Here is a 20,251-nt window from a genome sequence, read left to right as displayed (position 1 = left end):
TTAGAGAAAGCACAGAAATCAAATTTCTCACACATTCCCTTTGTATCAGGAAGCAACTGTGAGTCTGGATCCCTAAAGACTGCACACACGTACGTATAGACACAGGAATGTAAACTGGCCTTGCCCTGTGTTTTTCAGAATGCAGGTTTAAAGTAGGAACCCCAAGCAGCTCACTGCCTGCACAAAAACTCCTGAACTGACCTGCAGCCACCTGCTGTGAGTTCAGCCTCTTTAGTTAGCTGGAAGCCGGAAGTAAGATATTGGGGCAGAGTGGGTTTGGCAGAGTCAGTAGCTGCTAGTTGTCCAATTTGACATGGAATTCAATATAATTCATGCAATTAGTGTCTGTTGACATAAACATACAACTTACATTTCCCATTTAACTAAATTTGGTGACCTTTGGCATAACAAGCCTGAGTGTCCCAATAAACAGTAATACTTCTTATTCTGTCATAGAATCTACTACAATAATCTTTCCTTAAACCTGAAAACTAGTCCCAGGTCAAACAGTCACCAGAAGTTCACATTATTTTGGTTGCTGCCAACCTTCATGCTGATTTTTTTCCAATTCTATTCACATGCACTGATGTTACTACAAATGATGATTTCTAAAATTTCCACAAAAGCTAAATTAGTCAGTTAACTTAGTTTCATATTTTTAAACAAGAGGCCTGATTCCTCACTACAGGTATATTCACATGGCACAATGACATTCATAATCTCCTACATATGCCAGAATTATAGTGATGTAAATCTGTGCTGCTCAGAGCCCCTGCACTGGAGTGCCATGACTGTGAGACATCTGGCACTGCACTGTGCCATGCAGATGTACTTTGCTACTTCAGATTGACCACACTATTTGAGCATCTCAATACTAGGATAAAATAGGATTAACAGAATAGAGAACCAGATCCCAGCTATGTATGAATCCAGTTCATTGTCCTAGTTACTATGCACATAAGTGCACAATGTAAATGTAAACGCATTTTAGCATTTTCTTCACATGGCTGCACACCTGTGGGGAAGTGATTGCTAAAATTTTATTCAGTGATACTACCCACAATTTTACAATCTTTTTGATACTTAAGGTCACATCTAGAAACTGTAACTTGTGGATCTCTGACAGAGCACTACAGTTCTTTCTTCAACCTCTTCTTCTAGTTGCATTTATACATTATCTCAAGTCATCACAGCCCTCCTTTACTTGGACTGCTTTTACAGGTATATTAATTTAACTGTCACTTCTGCAACCAGGTAGTTCTCCACATGTCCACCAAAAGCAGTGCGTAGACTTTGAGCACAGAACTAATATTTTGAATTTCCAAAAAGATTATCTTACCAGTTTTATGAAATTGCCAGTTCAAAAGTCAGACTATGGCACATTTATCTCTTACTCACATGATTCTACAGGTTTAAAATCACACTTTTTGTTCCACTTGAGTATTTTGTGTATAGAAAGCATTAGCCACAAGACAAACAGCTGTCTTTAGGAAGCATCCTCCGTTTAGGAAGCATCATTTACCTGATAATTTATTTTAATCCTCATCAGCATGAGATTAAACTGATTTGCTCTTTCTGCTGTGAGACACAAGTGATTACTCTTGCCTTAAACTTAAACTAAAGTGTTTTCATTTATTAACAAAATCAGTTTGAGCTGAACTTTGAAGATCTATACTCATGAAGTTCTCCATGGGGTTTATGTCAATCAAATATTGTGCTATAACAAAGCAGATGTTTTTGGCAGCATCAGTCCACAGTAAAAGCAGCATGTAGCAGTAATATAGCAATCTAGAAGCAAAAGCAGATTTGAGGTATCAGTTTGTTAGGAATACACATCACACTTACTGCCACACTGACAAGAATAATGTCCTAAGAAATCATTATTTATCCTGAAGGTTTTTTAATTTCAATTGCAATGATTTATTAGAGATCATGAAACAATCTTTTTTGGATTTTGCTCATGTTTCTAGTCTTTACAGTTAATAATTCTGTACTGAATGCAATATGCTGCTGATGGATAGCTACAAGCTCCAGATTTATTCATGCAAAAATATTCAAGACTCCTGTTGCAAATGCTGTTTAATGGCCATCTTTGAAAATTGGGTTATAAATCACTTACTCAGAAAACCCTTCCTGGGATGTGTAGTTTTTGAGATGTAAGCTGAGGCTTAAAGACTGGTTTAGGTACAATGAGACAGTGGAAGGCTGAGGGGATTGCACTGATAAGGTGAGTTCCTCCAGTAAAACCTTTGACAAGTAAAGAAGCCAATATTGTTATTAATTATTTTACAGCAGCACTCTTATGATCTCTAAACAAGATCATAGCTCTGCTATACTACATTTTGTACAAACATAATGAAGAATATGTACTTACAAGCTAAATACGCAAAACAGATGAGCAATAGGGTGAAAGGAGTATTGTTGTCCCTATTTCACAGTATGAGGTCAGAAAGAGAAAGAGATGCCAGACTTTTCACCTTTTGAAGTGCCTTTGTTTTCCCACTGATCCAGAAAAGGAAATAGAGGAGACATGGCTAATTCTGGCCCTTATGAGACAGCTCTGTGATATATTCCACCAGGTACACATTTACCATCACACTCTTAGATCAGGGAAGACTTGCTCACATTAGGAGATATTTCTCTTCTAAACTTTCACAAGCTTTGTTCATTAAATCATTAGCTGCATTAAATAATACACTTATAAACAATCGTTTCTAAAGGCTTCACTGGTGAACAGTGAACAGTGTTTGGTACAGCAGGAGAGTGGATAGTGCCACCACTCATGGCACCACACAGGCCAGTATTTTAGGCACTTCTGAGAGGTGTGGTGTGGAATCACCTCAGTTTGAAGTGACTAATGAAACCAGGCTTCCCTGTTCTTTGCAGGACACTTGAGTTGATCAGTCATTAAATAAAAAGGGGATGAGATCAATTATATGCTCTCAGAACAGGTTTTCAAACAAAAGCAGTCCCGGCTGCCTCACCTGGAGCACAACTAACCCACGTGCACACGTAGGTGCAAACTAGACTAGGTAGAACTGCAAGCAAGATTCAACTTGCAAGAACCAGGCTTTGGTTCTGCAAATACAGAAAGCCTATACAGGCCCAGAAGGAGAATTTCAGTAATTAGAACTCAGATTTCAGAGAAACAACTCTATTTACAGATTTATTGGCACCTTAAGTGAAGGAGGGCTGAGAATCACAGTTGTAAGTATAGACACCAAAAGTTGGGCTCTGCATGCCTAGGTCCTCAAGAAGATGTGGGTCTTTATGCTTTTCTGTGACTTCACTGTAGAAAGCAGATATTTTATCCTATAGTGTTGACTTTGTGGTGATTTCAACTGAGGGAATTAAAAGTTTACAATGCCTGAATAGTGATTTACTACTTGATATTCATATGGATTGGGTTTGTATTTCTTACTACTGGTTCCCCTGACAATTTAGGATTTATCTTTCGATCCATTTTCATTTCAAACCACATAAGAAGAGATGTTATCGACTGCTTTGTATTCAGTGACAAATTCCTCCTCTTATTAACAAACCGTCCTGGCTCTTGCTAAAAAGATGATGCACTTGATAGCACATGGGGATTTAAATACTGTCCACTGAAAGGGTACTTGTGCAGACTAATGCACAGTTCCCAGCAATTCCTAGGCCTAATTGCTACAGACTGGCTGAAGTCACAAGCTTCCAGATTTTGAGTATAGCAACTTGAAACATTCTCTGAATTCAGGTTTTGATCCAAGCGTCATTTAAAAACAGAACAAACAAAAACTAAAAAACAAACACCAGACTACACATCCTACCCCACAATTTAAAAAAATTAAAAAAAAATGAAAAAGAAAAAAGAAAGACCCAAAGCAAAAAAGACAATACAGAGAAGCTTTTGAATTTTGATTTCCTTCTTATCTAGCGCATTTGGACCTAAGACATTACTAAAGCCTACCTAAATATATAAATTTCATTGCAGTATAGAACTGATTAAAAAGTCTTTGCATCTGCCTTTATGGGAAAGAAGTCGTCCTAATATTTAATGTATAGAATAAATTGTCTTTATGGGAAAGAAATCATCCTAATATTTAATGTATAGAATAAAAAGATGCAAAAAAAGAAAAGCAGAAATAAAAGCATGCAATATTTAGAAGACACAAACAAGTAACAGAGCAACCAAGGAAAGTGAGACAAAGATGGAAAAGAGAGACTGCAAGAAGTACAGCAAGATAACAGGAGAAAGGAGACAAAAGCTGATAACAAAGAAAGGAGAAAAAAATACTAAGAAAATATTTTCCTGAGCATCTATTAGATCTTCTCACAAGAATGTTAAAAGAGGAAATATGTTTGTACAAATATTAACAACAGGGTATTTCTTAAAGGTCTTTGTAGTAATTTATACAAATTTTAAGTTTGAAAGTTCTACTGGCAATAGCATTAGATCTAGCAGGTCTTTTGAAGAAGTCAAGGATGCTAACTTGAAGTGCATATTTGTGATGAATTTCAGTTGCCTTGACTGTCTCATATATTTTTTTATGCTTTATTTTTTCAATATTTAAAAACTATAAAGTAGCATCCTAGTTCATGTCAAGTATATCAGAGTTAATTATAGCAGACCATGATTTGCAATGCTACGTGCCTCATGTTAGGCTGCCAAGCCTATTTTTGGATATGAAATAATTTGCCTCAATTTCAGAACGAACTGGACTGAGTCTGCTTCGTCTATACTTCATAAAATTCCCAATGGTGAAATTATTACAAAAATGTATTGCTATTTTAACGCATCAAAAAACTCTCCCATAGAATGCAGAGAATTTTTTGGTTCTTTTCCCAAGGGACTTTAAATCAGTTGGTAAGATTGTGCTATCCACACTAATTCCCAGTAGTGACATAGCATTCCATGAGAAAAACAGAAAATGTGTCTGACCATGTCTTTTAAATGAGATTAGAGATAAGAAAAAAGAAAAGCATCAGCTCTCTCTCTGTGACATTCATTGGCATACAAGCCTTCTTTTCTTTCTCATACGTGAAAAATCTAAGACAGAAGTTTGATTTCCTTAGGTTTTTTTTTTCTGGCTTTAAATGTAATACTTCCATTAAGATTTCATGTGAGTAGCTTCATATGTGCCATGTTATAATAATCTGTTGTCTGCAAAATAAATTATACATGCAGCATATAAGTATATAAGCTAAAGTATACCACAACTTCTGCAAAACTTGGAAAAAAAAGTCTGAATTTACAATGCCAGTTGATTCCTGTTGTCAGTGTGATTAGCTAGTGGTTATATCAGTGTTACTCAAAACAATATCACAGCCAGAAACCCTGGTTCCTGTTGGCTCCACTGCCCACCCTTTTCCATTTGCTATTACAGTCCTTTTAGTCCTGGGTGAAACATTCTCTGTTGTCTTCACTCATTCTGTAATAACACATCACAGCTCCAGCACACACAGTCAGAAGTGGCAGTTTCTCAGCTCCAGTAAGTTCAGAACTCCATGAAGACTAAATTACTTCTGTTCCAGAACTCACCTTCCTTGAGATCAAGTTAAGCTCATTAAGGAGACAAGAGTTTTGGGAAGTCTGTGCTGTAGCCTTGCCTTTCAGCTGCACCTGTCACGCGTAAACACTTTGGATTTTTGTATTTCCACAGCTGTGCAGACCCATCACTATAATGTCCTGCTGGTGGTTTTCACATTGCCCAAGTCGTGCTGCTGGTGAACACATCCAGCAAATCAGCATGGCCTCATAAACAGGGCACCTGACTGTGCTTGGGAGACTGAGATTCCCTTTCTGATTCTGACCCTTTGATGAGTCTGGGACCATCACACCTGCACTGTGCCATTGCTCCAGCCTTCACAGCCCACTGCGCTTCCACTGCACGCGCTGCGGGGCAGGGCTGGCTCACACTGCTCAGTTTTACAGTGCCAAGCACAGACAAGGCCCTGGACACTTCTGTACATGGCAGTAAGAAATCCACTGTTAAACCTCTCTGTAATTATTCTTTTTCTTTTCACATGTAAATGTTCACAGTTTAATGGAATGGAAATACCTGACTTGCTTTACTCCAAACTAATGAATCGAGTTAGTGCCATCAGAAGCTTCTTCTTGCAATTTAGGGACCAAGAAGACAATAAAAGAAAAGAAAGAGAACCAGCTATTCATTCAGTCTCCTTGTTGAGTCAGCACCAGGATGGTTATTTTTAATAAAAAGATAGAAATATTTATGCCTGAAGGACTAAGATTTGTTGAAGCTCAAGAGCTATGATAGAAAGAAATGTTGGGGGTTTTTTCCTTCCATTCAGTATTTACATATAAAAAGCATCTACTTTGCATATAGTACCTGTCATTGTCTCCAACTCAATAAGAATCTATGCATAATATTTACAGGAAAGAATGCTGAGGTATGTAACTGCTAATATTAAATATTATTTTAAAGTATACTTCAATGTGTTATTACCAGAAGTAAAACTATACTCCAGAAGGAAGACTGTCAGAAAACCAGTAAAGTGGCCTTCAATTAATATCTAGTTAGAGAGTACATTTTCTTTGCATCAGTAAATTCTGTTTTAGCTTGGTGGACCTGATACTATGTGGGAGCTCGTGAGGAATACAAGGGGCCCACACGCCTTAGCTGTGGGCTTCAGATTTGGGTGATAAAAAGGTGCATTGTTCATCCTCTCTTGATGCTTTCTGTACTTTCTTGGTGTGAACAACTTGTGATATTTCTCAGTTGCATTTCCCCTCAGCTCTGAGGATCAGCCATACTCAAAATATGTCAATTCTTCCACCACATCCCTTTTAACAGCCAATTTTATTTTTTCCCATCCATATTAGTAAAAAGCCACCCAGGTCATCATCATCTTGCACATCACCCACTGTAATCTCCCCTTCCCTCTGGTTTGCTTCCCTGTACCTGGTATGCCAAGTAGAGCCCTCTCCAAATACTACCCAAGCAATCCATAATGCAGCAGAGCCAGGAAACACCTGAGTCCTGTAATCCTATCCTCCACATTCCTCTCTAACTCCGGTCCCTCAGCACTGCTCTTCTGCCAGCAACCAAGGATTTCCTAGCACAGGTTAACAGCTTGATTGTCTCTCTCCCCAGGTATGGATCAGAGCCAAGGTAAAGATCTAATCTCAGGTGTTAGGAGTGGCAAGAACTTCCTTGATTAAAAAAGTGTTCTTAATGTTTTGCCAGCTCTTCTCCTCACTTCTCACCTAGTAGGAAATGAGTGACACAAGAAATATTTCTACCCTCAAAGCTCTCTAATATGGATCAGATCATTACCATATGTCTTCAGGTTTGGTGTTCTATTTTTTTTTTTACAGAGTTGGTGTAGATCCAGATGAAGATCTTAAAGCTGAAGCTGCAAGCCAGGTATGTCAGGATTTTAGACATACATGCTAATTTATTTTTTTTTAAAGTGTTCAGCTGTTGACAAATCACGTCTGGAATTAAAAAGGAGAATGCGTAATGTTCAATACTAATAGCTCAGGTTTCTAAAAATATTTTTCAGTTAGTTTTCACATGGAAGACTAAGTACATTGTGAAGTTGAAAACTTTGAAGGGAGCTCTTGAACAAGCTGCAGCTATTCATCTGCCTCCTTCCCTTTTTTGTCACACATGTAAGGCATTGTTCCAAATGCAGGGCTGCCTGCAGCAGCAGGAGAGATCTGTAGAGAGTCGATGTACAGGACACAACGTGTGCTTCAGCATGGCAAGGGGAACAGCAGAACCACTGGGGAGAAGCCACACTAGAGCTGACAAGTTGCTAAAGCAAAAAGCAAACAAGTGCCTAATGCCACGTTCCTGTTTCTAGGAATACCATCCCACACACACTTTCAGACTATGCAAATGGAACTGGAATTCAGCAATTATACAAATGTAGAAAATAAGTTGGGGAAGATAAGAATAAGATACTTTATTCACTTGAAAATACATCAGAGATATCATTAGGCAGAATTTTAGTATACCTTACATACTGAGTATTCCTAACCTTTACACATTTGCCCATATCTGAAGGCACATAGGGTGGGTCTCAGCTTTCACTGAAATGGAAAGGAATTCTGATGCCTAAGTGTCCTGATGTTTTTTTGAAAAGAAGAAAAACCAATATTATTCATACTGACCACATCCTCAGTTTTACAACCCAGTCACTATTAAAAAGGCTGGAATAACACTTCATTGCACCATGCCAAGATACTGATTTATTCTGTCTGAGGAGACTTGTGACTAAATTCACTTTCCTAAGCATCTTGGTAGGAATTCCTACAATGCCTCTGTCCAAATTCTGAAAAAGGGTAGGACACAAAACCATAGTCTATTCTTGAACAGAGTTTAGAGATACATAATTTCAGAAATTTTCTACTCTGCAGCACTCGTGAATTATCAAAGACCGGGGAATGCAGAATAAAGCATAAAATTGCCTGAATGTGTGTTTTGCAAAAACCTGATTTCTTCAGAAGCCGATAGGCATCTGATTTTCTCAATATTCTATTAAAAATGAAAATAGTAATGTTTATTCATAACAATAACACTTTCAGTGTCCCAGCTCTGCCCTGTGAATTAACACCTATCTCTGCTGACAAAACTCAGCAATACAACATGGAAGGTGTAAAAAAATATAACACCTTTCATGCCCTATCATATCCAATTCAGCATTCCTTATAGTAGTAAATTATACCTTGGAAAATAATTTTGCTGCTCTGATTAATTCTCCCACCCCATCTCACCCCATGGTACTCTATTTTTATTTGTCTATATTTTTCTGTATTTTATATATCAATCTTTTAGTAATTCAGACCTTTGCTGCATGCCATGTAGCACTCTCTGGTTTAACTCAGTACCTACCATAGTTATTCAATTTAAATCAGGTTGTTTCTTTTAATTTTCTCTTTCATCTCATGTCTCATTTCTCTTCTTCTCTTTTTTTTTCTTTCCCTTCATTTCTAACATGATGTTTTTATTTAGTTTGCCTTTCATTACTTTTCATTTTGTTTCTATGTTTCTATGTCTTCACAGCGAAAGCAATGATTTTCCTGCATATATCCCTGGACAAATAACGTGCCAAGTGCCAGTAACTCCCACTGCCAGTTAAAGCTCTCACCCAGATGAAGTTCAAACCATGTGCCAACTCCCTCTGTTGTTAATTGAAGCTTCATGGGAGATTGCACCAGAAATAAGAACTAAATATGTTAAAAAATAAAATGTTTAAAAGAGAGCAAAAGTTAATGGAAAATAAGCCTCTAGGCTCCTCCCTGATCATCCAGAATGGGAAAGCCACAATATCTGCTACTGAGATTTGAATTTAGCTCCTCTGGGACCACTCTAACTACCAGGATTCAGGGTACCTTACTGTATAGATCTCAATCTATATCTCTAACAAGACCAAGACCTTTTTAGGGGCAGAATAAGCTTTAAACACCTTCTACCTCATGGGCACTGTCAGATGCAATACCAGCTATATGACTGCATAACATTTTTCCTTCCCTACCTCTTCATCTTTACATTCCTTCTTTCCTTCCTTTGCCTCCCACAAATTCAATTTCTTTGAAGAGATTTGATGGATTTATTCAAGAATTCCACATACACAGTGGTTTCTGGACTTCTGGTTATGCTCTATTCTGGGCTCCCTCAACCAATAATTTTGGCAGCCAGCTGGCAGCAGATTCCAGTTCAAACTGTAAGACCTGGAGCCCAGGGCTCCTTCCCTAGCAAAGGCATAGAGGCTTTTAATGTATAATTAACCATGATCTCATCCAGCAAAAGCATATCTCAGTTTCTTTGTGTCAGTTCTCCCCTGCCTTTCCTTAAATTTGTTTATCATTAAATCATTATCCCAGCATAAGCACCATAAACAGAAAAAATAATAGCCCCATATTCATATCCACTTATTTACTGATGGACTCCCATAACTTAGTTTCAAAAGAAATTCCATAATACATGCTACAAATAATACATATTACTGTAGAGAAAATAATATATAAAAAAACAAGCAAAAGCAGTTTGCTGCACATCACATACATCCAAACACCAAAAGGTAACTGAAAAGCACAATGCAGAATACACAGTCACCAAGCAGAGTTACAAAGCTGATCTGTTGAAAAAAGGCAAAAGCTTTTATGGCAGTGAGCTTTTTAACTAACTTTCCATAAACAAGGACAACCAATAGCATATTTTATTCAGGTGGCTTACGTATCCCAAACTGTGCTGCATTAATCTCAACTGAGACAGTGTAAGAATATATTTTCTACAAGCACTTTGGAAAAAAAGTACTTTGTAGATGTACTATTGATCTCAGGAGAAAACTAAATAGCCTGAAAAACACCTATCAGTATCATCTCTGTCAAATTAATATTCACAGTTGATTTAACCATCCCTGTATTTTTATAAGTATAACATGGAATTTAGTTATATTTTTCTCATCAGTTCCATCTGCCAGCTGGTTGGTGAATTTATTGCAAGTTACTAATGAGAATAATCTCCATATGAGCAATTCCCATATGGAAGAAATGAGAAACACTGTCATCCTCACTTTCCAGAGAGAAAATCATTGTGTGGAAGAGGTGGAGAACTGTCCCCCCCACTTTTACCTCTCTGAACCGTAGGGAAAATGAAAAGTTACTTTTTAAGATCACAGGATCTACAACAGCCCAAGAGCATTCACACCAACATCTCCCACCACCCCTTGACTGCACTGTTTATGCAGGAGCTGCACTACAGGTAACCACCCAATTCCCATTCCTGCAAAAGCTGGTAACACGACACAGGTTTCACAGACAAAAGGAGGAAGGTGCAACACATGTCAAACTAGAAATAAAAGGAGGTCCAGGTCAGGCCCAGAAAACCCCTGGGGAGTTTTACCCTTGTGTAGACTTCTTTGTCCACTGTTTTCAAACAGGAACAATTCATGATCCTGTATAAGGAAACTTGTTCCCATAGGAGGAAGCTGGATATACAATGAGTTTGGAAAGAGGAATTAACCAACAACACTGTGGCTTCTGAAAGCATTAGTAGTCAAACCAAGGACATACAGGCCATTTTCAGAGCTCCCTGTGCTTTTAAGAAGCCCTCCTCTGCACTGCACACAAGAAGCCCACTCCATGATATGTTTATTTCCACGCCTGACCTTCTCTTTCTCATCTCTACCCCTGTGCACTCTAGTTCTTCACTCTTTTATTCAGTGTTCCTGTGGTTCTGACCTAACATAGACCTTTCCTGTAATCACACTTCCTGCTTAAATGTTTCAACTCTTTTCCCAATTTTTTATCTTTCCAAAATGCATTATTAGATATTAAGAGCTTAGAATAGTGTTCTGCTGCTAGATTAGGGATGAGTACCATCTTCTTTCCCCCTCCAGCTTCCCCAATTACTAGGGAGAGTTGCTAGAATTTATGTGTATGCTAGTGTTTAATAAGAAATCATATCTTAATATATTATTAGATTAAAACATGAAAATTAACAGATAAATCTCTTTAAAATTGCATAAGAAAAAATATTTCCATTAAAAATAACTGCACTTGCCACAAAACACAAACAAGACAATAATTGAGTATCCTTAGAAAACTGGCCCTCCCATTCCTAATTCCATCCTGCCACTAAGACTTCTTAGTACTGATGTGATGCCCAGAGTAAGACCAAACTGGCTGTCCGTACAGATAACTGTTCCTTGTACTATTCCCAGTTATGACCCTGAGTAAAGGACAGTCCACCTCTCTACCTGTACAGCACACCCCAAAATGAGCATGCAGAGCAGAAAGTGGCATTCTGAGTCTTCTTGATTCAAGTAATGTTCCTCTCCCCTTGGAAAGAAATATAGAAAGGAGTTTCATAATTATTAGAATATCTCAATCCCTTTGGGAATGACGTTTTGTTAGACATACATGAATAGCATCTGATCTTGTAGGAGTAAACCGAAGTAATCCCACAATGGCAATTAAATCTAAATATCATTTTATTGATCTCAGAAATATAGTGCTTCTCGGCTGCTTAATAAAATTGGAACCGTTAATAAAAGTAAATGAGTGCAGCAATGAAAAATGTGCTATATGAACCAATTTGCTCCTGAACTGATTCACAGAGATGACATCTGTGCACCAGCAAAGCTTTTTAAATTAAAAAAAAAAGTGCAGTTAATTTTAATTTGGTTTGACATGCATTTTTAATATGGGAACTCTATGTTTTATTTATTTTATAAAAATGCTTTTCACTTCATTCATTTGTTTGTTTTGCAGAGTGCATCTAACTTGGATAAAAATACAACCAAAGCTGAGAGTGCGTGGCTGTTCAGAATATGGTATGGCTTTGACCATAAGTATCCTTTGCTGTTATAAGACATGCATTATAGTTGCATTACAAATGTCACCTTCAAAATATTTAGGAATCAAAAATTATTATACTTTGAAAAACAAAAGCATAATCTATTTTAATGGGTTTACTAAGGAGAAGAAATTGTGAGAGTCCAAAGCAACAGAAGGTCTAGAGAAGCCGGGCAATGTGGTGGTTGTACATTCCTGACTTAGGCTACGGGAGTGAGAACAAGTTAAGAAGCTCTGACCTACAATAGGTTTAAATAAATTAACCTTTTTAAATTCCTGGATAAAGCTAATCCAATTATTATTTAGATAGGGTGTAGATACTCTGTTTGGGGAACCAGGTTAGAGACAGAAGCCTCCAAATGGCTGCTGCCTGCCTGCATACTCACAAAGCAGTGAGTACCCCAGAAAAAAGACAACATTGTTTTATCCACACCTCTTACAGAGAAAGAGGCATCCATTGTGAAAGGTTCATAGGACTTCCCTAAAACTTATACTTCCTATTCCCTGGATTCCTGAGCCTTTGTGCTTTTACTCACATTCCTACTGAGGTGTGTATGGTGGAGATCTTGAATATGAGTGTCTGATGCTTTATTCCAGAAAGTCTGGTTTCCATGTCTTTTGCTTTTCATGAAAATATTTTAAGTGATAAAAGAACATCCTCCCTAAGCCAAGGCATTAGTCTGCCACTAATGCCCGTGCAAAACCAGCAACAGCTACTATTGTCATTTTAAATTACCAAAGCTTTACATACCTGTCAGTGAGATCCCCCAGTAACAATCATGCCCTAAGCCTTTAACAGAGATATTCAGGGAATATAAGAGAAGCCTGCCTGCTAATTTCCACACATCCTGGCTCAGGAGCTGAACAGGCAAAGCCCTACCAGTACTGCCTCCATTATCCAATAGCACATCTATTGGTCCCTCACCCTGCACTGCTGAGCAGAGATTAACGTTCAGGCTGCATATATATTTTTCTGATACCAGCTGCAGCAAACCAGGATGACACATTTCAGCTGATAAAATGTAACTCTTTGGGAATACAGCTTCCTTAGAGAGTTCAAGTGAAGTTATCCTTCAAAGAGACTTTTTATGGAAAAAACATCTTTTTGGTTAAAAATGAATATATTGCTCTAATTCATCTAGCCAAGCAGTTTTAAAGGCCAAAAAGCACTTAGCATTAAAATGTTTCCCTAGGATAATTCTTCAAAAATACATAGAAATAGTAGGTGAATGTTGTATGAAGGGGGAAAATACTTTTAAATGTTAATGCTGAGTACCACCATAACTGGCTTTAACCATCCCTTTTTCACAAGGAATAGCCTGTGGTTATGATTTATCCTTGGAAATATAAGTCAGAAAGAACAGAAGAGAAAAAGAGAGAAGTCAGAGAAAGGAAAAATGTGGAAAGCAGGAACAGGAGGAACAGGACAGAAGCATGAGTTAAAAAAAAAAAGACATGAAAGAGAACAAGGGTAGAGCTAGAAAACAAGGGACAGAGGCAGAAGAGAGAAACAGAAATAAATATGAAAAAGACAGGCAACAGTACATGTAAAATGAAGCCTGTAGAAGGCACCAGAAGCACTACTTCTCAGAGATTATCTGTATGGTAGAGATCTTGAATATAAGTGACTGATGCTTTATTCTAGAAACTCTGGTTTCCATGTCTTTTGCATTTCAAGTAAATATTTTAAGTGATTTTAAAAAACAATATTCTTAAAGAGAACAAATTTATTCATGTCAATCTCTCTTCCACTTAAGTCATAATCTTTCTTTAGAATTCAGATGCTCAGAGATTATAGCTGTGCCATTATCCTAAAATATATTTTTATTAAAAATAATACTTCAACATTTTACTAATCCTGAAAATGTATGCCCATATTCCTGCATGGAATGATGGTTCAACCCACTAATGCTGTGACTCACAGCTCTAAGCATTTCTTTGGTATGACTATTTCTGAAAGACATTCTTTTCAGAGAGAGAGAAATTATCCACCCAAACTTTCTTCTGCCTTTCCCTGCTTAATGTTACAAAGCTGAGTTGCTAAATTTAGAGAAGTTGTCATGTAGCACAGTATTTATGCCCAATACAAGATTGCAGAGAGCATTATGATGAAGTTTTCAAAGAAAAGATACAGCAAACCAATAATCTATGTGGTTATATACATCGAAAGCATACAAGACTGACATTTCTATAGTTTGACATTTGCTCTTAGGCATTAACACAAATCTACCCACTCTTCTGGCAATAACATCTCTTGTGCCTACTTATTTCACCAAAGGAAAGCAAGAGGGAAGAAATACCACTAAGGAAATCAAAAAGTTGTGCTGTTCCTCGCTGTTCTTATGAATGATTTCCAATTAGTTCAGTGGTCTTGGGCAATGGCAACACGCCATGCTAGGGTAGAACTATACAAAAAAACCTGCAATTCTGTCTGAGTCAAATTTTATTTTTATTCTGAAAGAAACAGCAGGAGCCTGATTCAGAGCCAAATGGGTTCAATGAGGGTTGTTTTCTCTAAGTAAGTATCTTTGAATCCGGTATTGACACCTAGGAAAAACATATTGTTCTCTAAAATCTAAGCTAAGAAATGTTAATATTGGAATAACAAAAATGAAGAACAGATCATTTAATTACTTAGAGTTATCCTCTTGGATTTTCATCTCAGTAATTTAAACAAGGAAAATGCAAAATAAAATACTTGTATCTGACAGTGGGCAAATTCCAGTGAATGCATTTCAGCTTCTTTGTTTTTACAGCTTACAATGCATTACACCATTTGAAGCCATAATATCCTACTTAAGGCTAGGAGGAAAACAAGGGAATAAACAAAGGTATTTCAAGAATTTATTAGGAAAAAAGACCGCACAGATTAATAATCCAGCACTATATACATGTCTTCATGCTGTTGTGTTTTCTCAAGGCAGATGTAGACAATTTTAGTTAACAAATGAATAAGTAGGTGGAAATTTCATCCTGCAAGGGCAAGAACCTGTGTACATATGAGCAGAGCTCAGACAAATGATGAGCAAAGGTGTCCCATTCCAGAGCATCACAAAATTATAACTTTACTTCCAGGTAGTAGCAATTTGCTGTTAACTCTGCTCAGTCCCAAACCTCTCTACTTGCTTAGTCTAACGAATATTATTTGATTTTGCCTGCCTAGTCCTAAAATGCTGTATATCTGATGGGAGTTAGAATTCCTCCCTTATAGAAGCCTGTGTTCCAAGTTACAATCTACTGCTAAAAATTAAGGACAATTCATGTAAGAAGAATGTCTTCCAAACTACCTTCACCTATTTTACCAGCTACTCTAGACTAAACTCCTGCAATCATTTCCAGCTTAATATGATCTTATACAAGGCTCTTCTTTGTCCACTGAGGCTTCTTTCTCTCTCATAATTCATATAATTCTTGCTCTTGCTGACTGTTCTGTAGCATCAGTCAGGAAGACAACTAAACTGTTCTCCCAGCTTCTCATGTTGTGTAGTGAGAGGAGAAGGAAGGATGTGGGATTGCTGCACTAAAACACAAAAGTGAAAAAATAATTGAAAATGAAGATGAGAAAAGCAGAGCATAATATATGCACTAAGATGTTTCTATCCATAAATGTTCACCATCTTCATAAGGAGAAGCCTACACTGTGTTGCAGGATAAGTACTTTAATAGTACATGCTGAAACTTGCACTGAGAAAAAAAATAGTTACTGCATAACAGGAAAACATGTGCAAGAATACAATGGAAGAAAGCAAGAAGGGGAGGAAGAGGGACAGAGGCTTCAAATGCATGGTAAGTCTCTTTGAATACTCTGTAAGTACTAAATTGCAAGACACGGGTCTTAGACCCACCTACAGCTAAGTCTGATGTTTTTTTTTCTGGACTGAGGTGAGGATGACATTGCATGTAGTGTAACCTTCCAAATTAAACAGCATGACCAGAGCACTAACACTGCCTACCTCCAGCATATATGTGAGGGGCCAGAGAGGCACGAGGGTTGCTGTTTGTTGGCTGGTATGGGTGCTGTAAGTATTGCAGTGACAGGCCTACTGCATCCCTGATACTGCTCCAAGCTACCAAATAGCAATGTAGGCTGTCCAGCTTGCACAGGGCTTTGCTTTCTGAGTGGCTCACACACACACTGCCACCAGTAGAGTAGTAGGAGGAGACCTTTCTCCTTCTCTACAGATTTCATTTCAACCCCGGGAACTAACATTCAGTTACACTGAATAGAAGCAGCGTCTGGGACGGAGTGAGACAATTCTCCATAAAACAACTACTGAAAGTGTTTCTACTTGAACTGCAGTTATCCATCATTCAGATGCATACCTTTCAGGGTTGTTTTTTTTAGAGAGGCTGTTTATGTCCTTTGCACTTACCTGAAATCAATCAGCCAAAAGGAATTGCGTTATTTGTAGACTTCAAAAGTTTATCTGCCTTATCAGGGCACCTATCATTTTATTTCTCCTGTGCCTTGTACGTGGATAAAACAGACATAATGGCTGCCTATGGAGCAAGATAAGTACTATTCCATGCCTGTGAGAAAATGGAAAAGCCACTAAAAGCAAAAGTGCATTCTAGGGTGAACTGACAATCAAAATAAAACCTCAGCATTTTGTGGTCTTCAGCTGAATTTTCCTTCTGGGCTGACTTGTCACTCTGGTATCAGAGACAGACATCTTTAGAAGGGAAAGACAAGAAAGAGACTTTAAGCATGTATGTGCACACTATTTTCATTTACCAGCTGGAGAATTAAAAGTTTCTTAACTACCAATATTCTGATTTGTTATTCTTTTATCACTTCAGTGAAAACAGCAAGATAGCACACAGTGTCCTGATTTTAGACCAGAAGCTGATTTTGCTAGACAATTTTTAAACAGAGAAAAGAATCTTATCTCAGAGAGACTTCAGTCTAACCATAAATCAAAGAAGCATTAGATAACACTACGATTCAGGTCCCACTCAAGCACTAATGCAGAACTGGCTGGCAGGACAGGTAGCCATCATAGCACAGATATGCCAATAAAGCCCAAGAATCAGTTCTGCAGGTGTTAAAAGCAGATCATATTAAAAGCTGAGAGGAAAGCACGAATCTCAGTAAATGAATTATAGTGGATATCATAACATGAAGATGACAAAAGCAGCTGACTGTATCATAAGGCTTTCTCAAATACTGCAAACTCGAGCAGCACAGGGCAGGTCCCCTGAAGGTATTTTATCATTGGCAACAATTGCCTGAACTTGGTTCAAAGCTCATTTCAACAACACATTTTCAAGTACACGATCTAGAAAAACTCATTGTACTTTTCACAGCACAGATAATCAGTATAGCTGATTTGGTGCCATTTCATGACCCTTTCCAAGGACACGGGATTGTTGAAACTCTGCAAATTAACCTAATAAATAAACATGGCTAATCACAAACCAGAATAATAAGTGACCTCAGTTTATCCTTCATTCACAGAAAGAAACCTGGATAAATAATTCTCAAATAATTCCACACTGAATATGCAAGTATAATCATTGTCATTTGCAAAGTTTCTCTCATGTAAATACTATGAAAATCTCATTCATATCCAGGTGGTTTTTTTACAACGGAAAATTACCAAACTTGACTTAAATGCAAGTATAAATGAAAAGTTAAAGTGTTAAATGAAAAATCTCTCGTTCTTTTACAATACTTGATATGTGATCCTTTTCACCCTTACATTGCATGGAGATGCACATAATGATTATTCATGATCATTTCTTGATATATTTATCACAAAATATAAATTTAAACCCACTCTTTTCCCACCATGATCCTGAAAGAAGGGAGCTTCAGGAATTTTGTTTCCACAAAACATAATCAAAAGGAAATAAAATTTTTACTGTTTAGATCTTTGACTCTGACACTAAAATTCAGTACATTGCAGAAAGGACTGTTTACAGGTTTAAAAAAAAAAATAAAGGGAAAAAATGAAGTTAGGAAGAAAAAGAACTGACAAGGGAAAGAAACAAAGATCAGATTCTTTTTTATAATCTAATTTTAGCTCTTATAGATACATAAAATGATACAAAAGCTAAGGCTTTCTGGAATAGGACTTTTTTCGCAAAGGTTTTACTTCACTGGTAACAAAGCCATTATATCAAATTTCTTTATTTCTTTAAAGCCTTCACAGTAGTATGCAGTGCTTTTGCCTTTAAAGGAAGAAATAAAGAGTCACATGGGAGAAACTTCGTGGGATTTAAAAAAAAAAAATCAATGTTCAAAATAATGGTTAAACAATGGAGGCATGTGACAAGTGGAGAAGGAGAGCATGTCATTATTGTTGCAGTGTGAGAAGCAGGGAAGTGCTTTTCTGTGAGCTGTTATCGGATCCTTGTTGTCATCCATGGGAGACGTGCTGGGCTTAGGTTTCTGTTCTTTGCATCAAATGGTCGTTGATTTTTATAAGAATTTTGCACAGCATCTAAGGCAGAGCCTGGCCTAGAAATACCAGCTTTTTTATTTAACTTCCTGGCACATTTGACATATTATACCTTTTGTGTATGCTGTTCAAGGGATTCTCTCAATTCTTCTGGTAACATGGACCTCAACTGAACACAGAGACTTTTCACAGACTCTGGTTGTCCCAGTATAAATGCATGGGTCTTTATGCAACTATATCACTTTCTTTCAGGTAATATATTAAAATCTGCAATAGATAGAAACTACAAACATCATCCCATATGGGATTCTAGGAAAACACATTTTAGTCTTTCCAGTACAAAACCACTCCAAAGCTTGTTTTAAAAGGAAAATATATAATTTGATATATTTCCAAAATGTTTGTGAGGGTCATAAACTGCACAGGAGTGGGGCAGCCCACAAAGGAGGGGAGAAAGTTGAACAAAAATGTAGAGAAGTGGAACTGGAGCCTCTGAGGCCCTAAGAAATATGGCTTTGGCAGGGCTCTGGGCAGAGGCTGTTACGGTTTGCTCCACATGGTTTTACCACAACTAGAGGAGCAAAGGGGAAGGGGGCAGGATACAGGTAAAGTTTCTGTCTAAACACTGCTGAAAGTGACTTTTATTTCAGCAGATTTGCACTTTAGATACAGAGATAACATGTCCGAAAAATTTTGACTGGCTATGACTAATATGTCTATGTTTTAGTGGCTGGCATTAAAGAAGCCTCTTTCTCTACATTCTCTACATTGCTACATTAAAAAAAACAAACAAAAACCCCAACAAAAACAAGCAAACAAACAAATAAATAACCCACTCTCCAGTTGTGCAGCTTACTTCTACCTGCATAGCTGCCTGTTACAGTACCTGTCAAATCAAAATACAGAACTTGAAGGAGTTGATCTAAAACCTAGTGAAGTAAATGGACTCACAGTTTATTGCCTGAACAAATTATAGGTGAAACCATCCTAGTATCTGATTTTACTGATAAGTATTATCATTCTGTATGACAATAGTTTATTTTACTTTATTTTTCCCTCCCGTTCTCACTTTATTATTCCAGCATACTGTAAGCTGACTGTACAAAGAAGCAGAAGCCTAGGCTTGTATTAGTCCACCCAAGCATGAAATTATAGTTTGTTGGCTGACAATACTTAAAAGCACCCAGGAGACCTAAGGATGATATAAGAGTGCCGGAAACTTGTAGCGCAGATTTAATCGAGCATAGCTTAAAACCTTCTTTCAACTCTCTTATTATTTCCTTTACAGCCTTGTATGTGCAAAAAGTTATTCTGCATTACATCTAAAGTGTTTTAAAATGTTCTTCTGCATGTTCCACTGTTGCCTCTCCAGTCACTCAGCATATATTGGAATGCTTGGACGTGCACACAGCACATGCTGCATATGTAACACCACCTATAAATGGCACTGCTTTTACAGCAGCAATTGTCACAGCAAGATATTACTAATTATAACATCACCTAGGCAAGAAATTGGTAACACTTCCTAGTAAGGGTCTGT

The 20,251-nt window shown here is 37.4% G+C and overlaps 1 protein-coding gene across 1 annotated transcript in view; it reads left to right on the top strand.

Annotated features, from left to right (window-relative positions):
- Positions 1–20,251, top strand: part of SLC9A9 (solute carrier family 9 member A9) — a 186,363-nt gene that overhangs the window by 127,545 nt on the left and 38,567 nt on the right. Inside the window, exons 13-14 of the mRNA XM_017822413.1 lie at positions 7,319–7,367; positions 12,224–12,303. Of these exons, the coding sequence (XP_017677902.1) occupies positions 7,319–7,367; positions 12,224–12,303 (129 nt within the window). The remainder of the gene's footprint in view (positions 1–7,318; positions 7,368–12,223; positions 12,304–20,251) is intronic.

The sequence above is a fragment of the Lepidothrix coronata genome, unplaced genomic scaffold, assembly GCF_001604755.1.
Source record: "Lepidothrix coronata isolate B3197 unplaced genomic scaffold, Lepidothrix_coronata-1.0 Scaffold97, whole genome shotgun sequence".
Classification (NCBI taxonomy): Eukaryota; Metazoa; Chordata; class Aves; order Passeriformes; family Pipridae; genus Lepidothrix; species Lepidothrix coronata.
The sequence above is the reverse complement of the archived record's forward strand: the minus strand, read 5'-3'. Positions and strand labels throughout refer to the sequence as shown.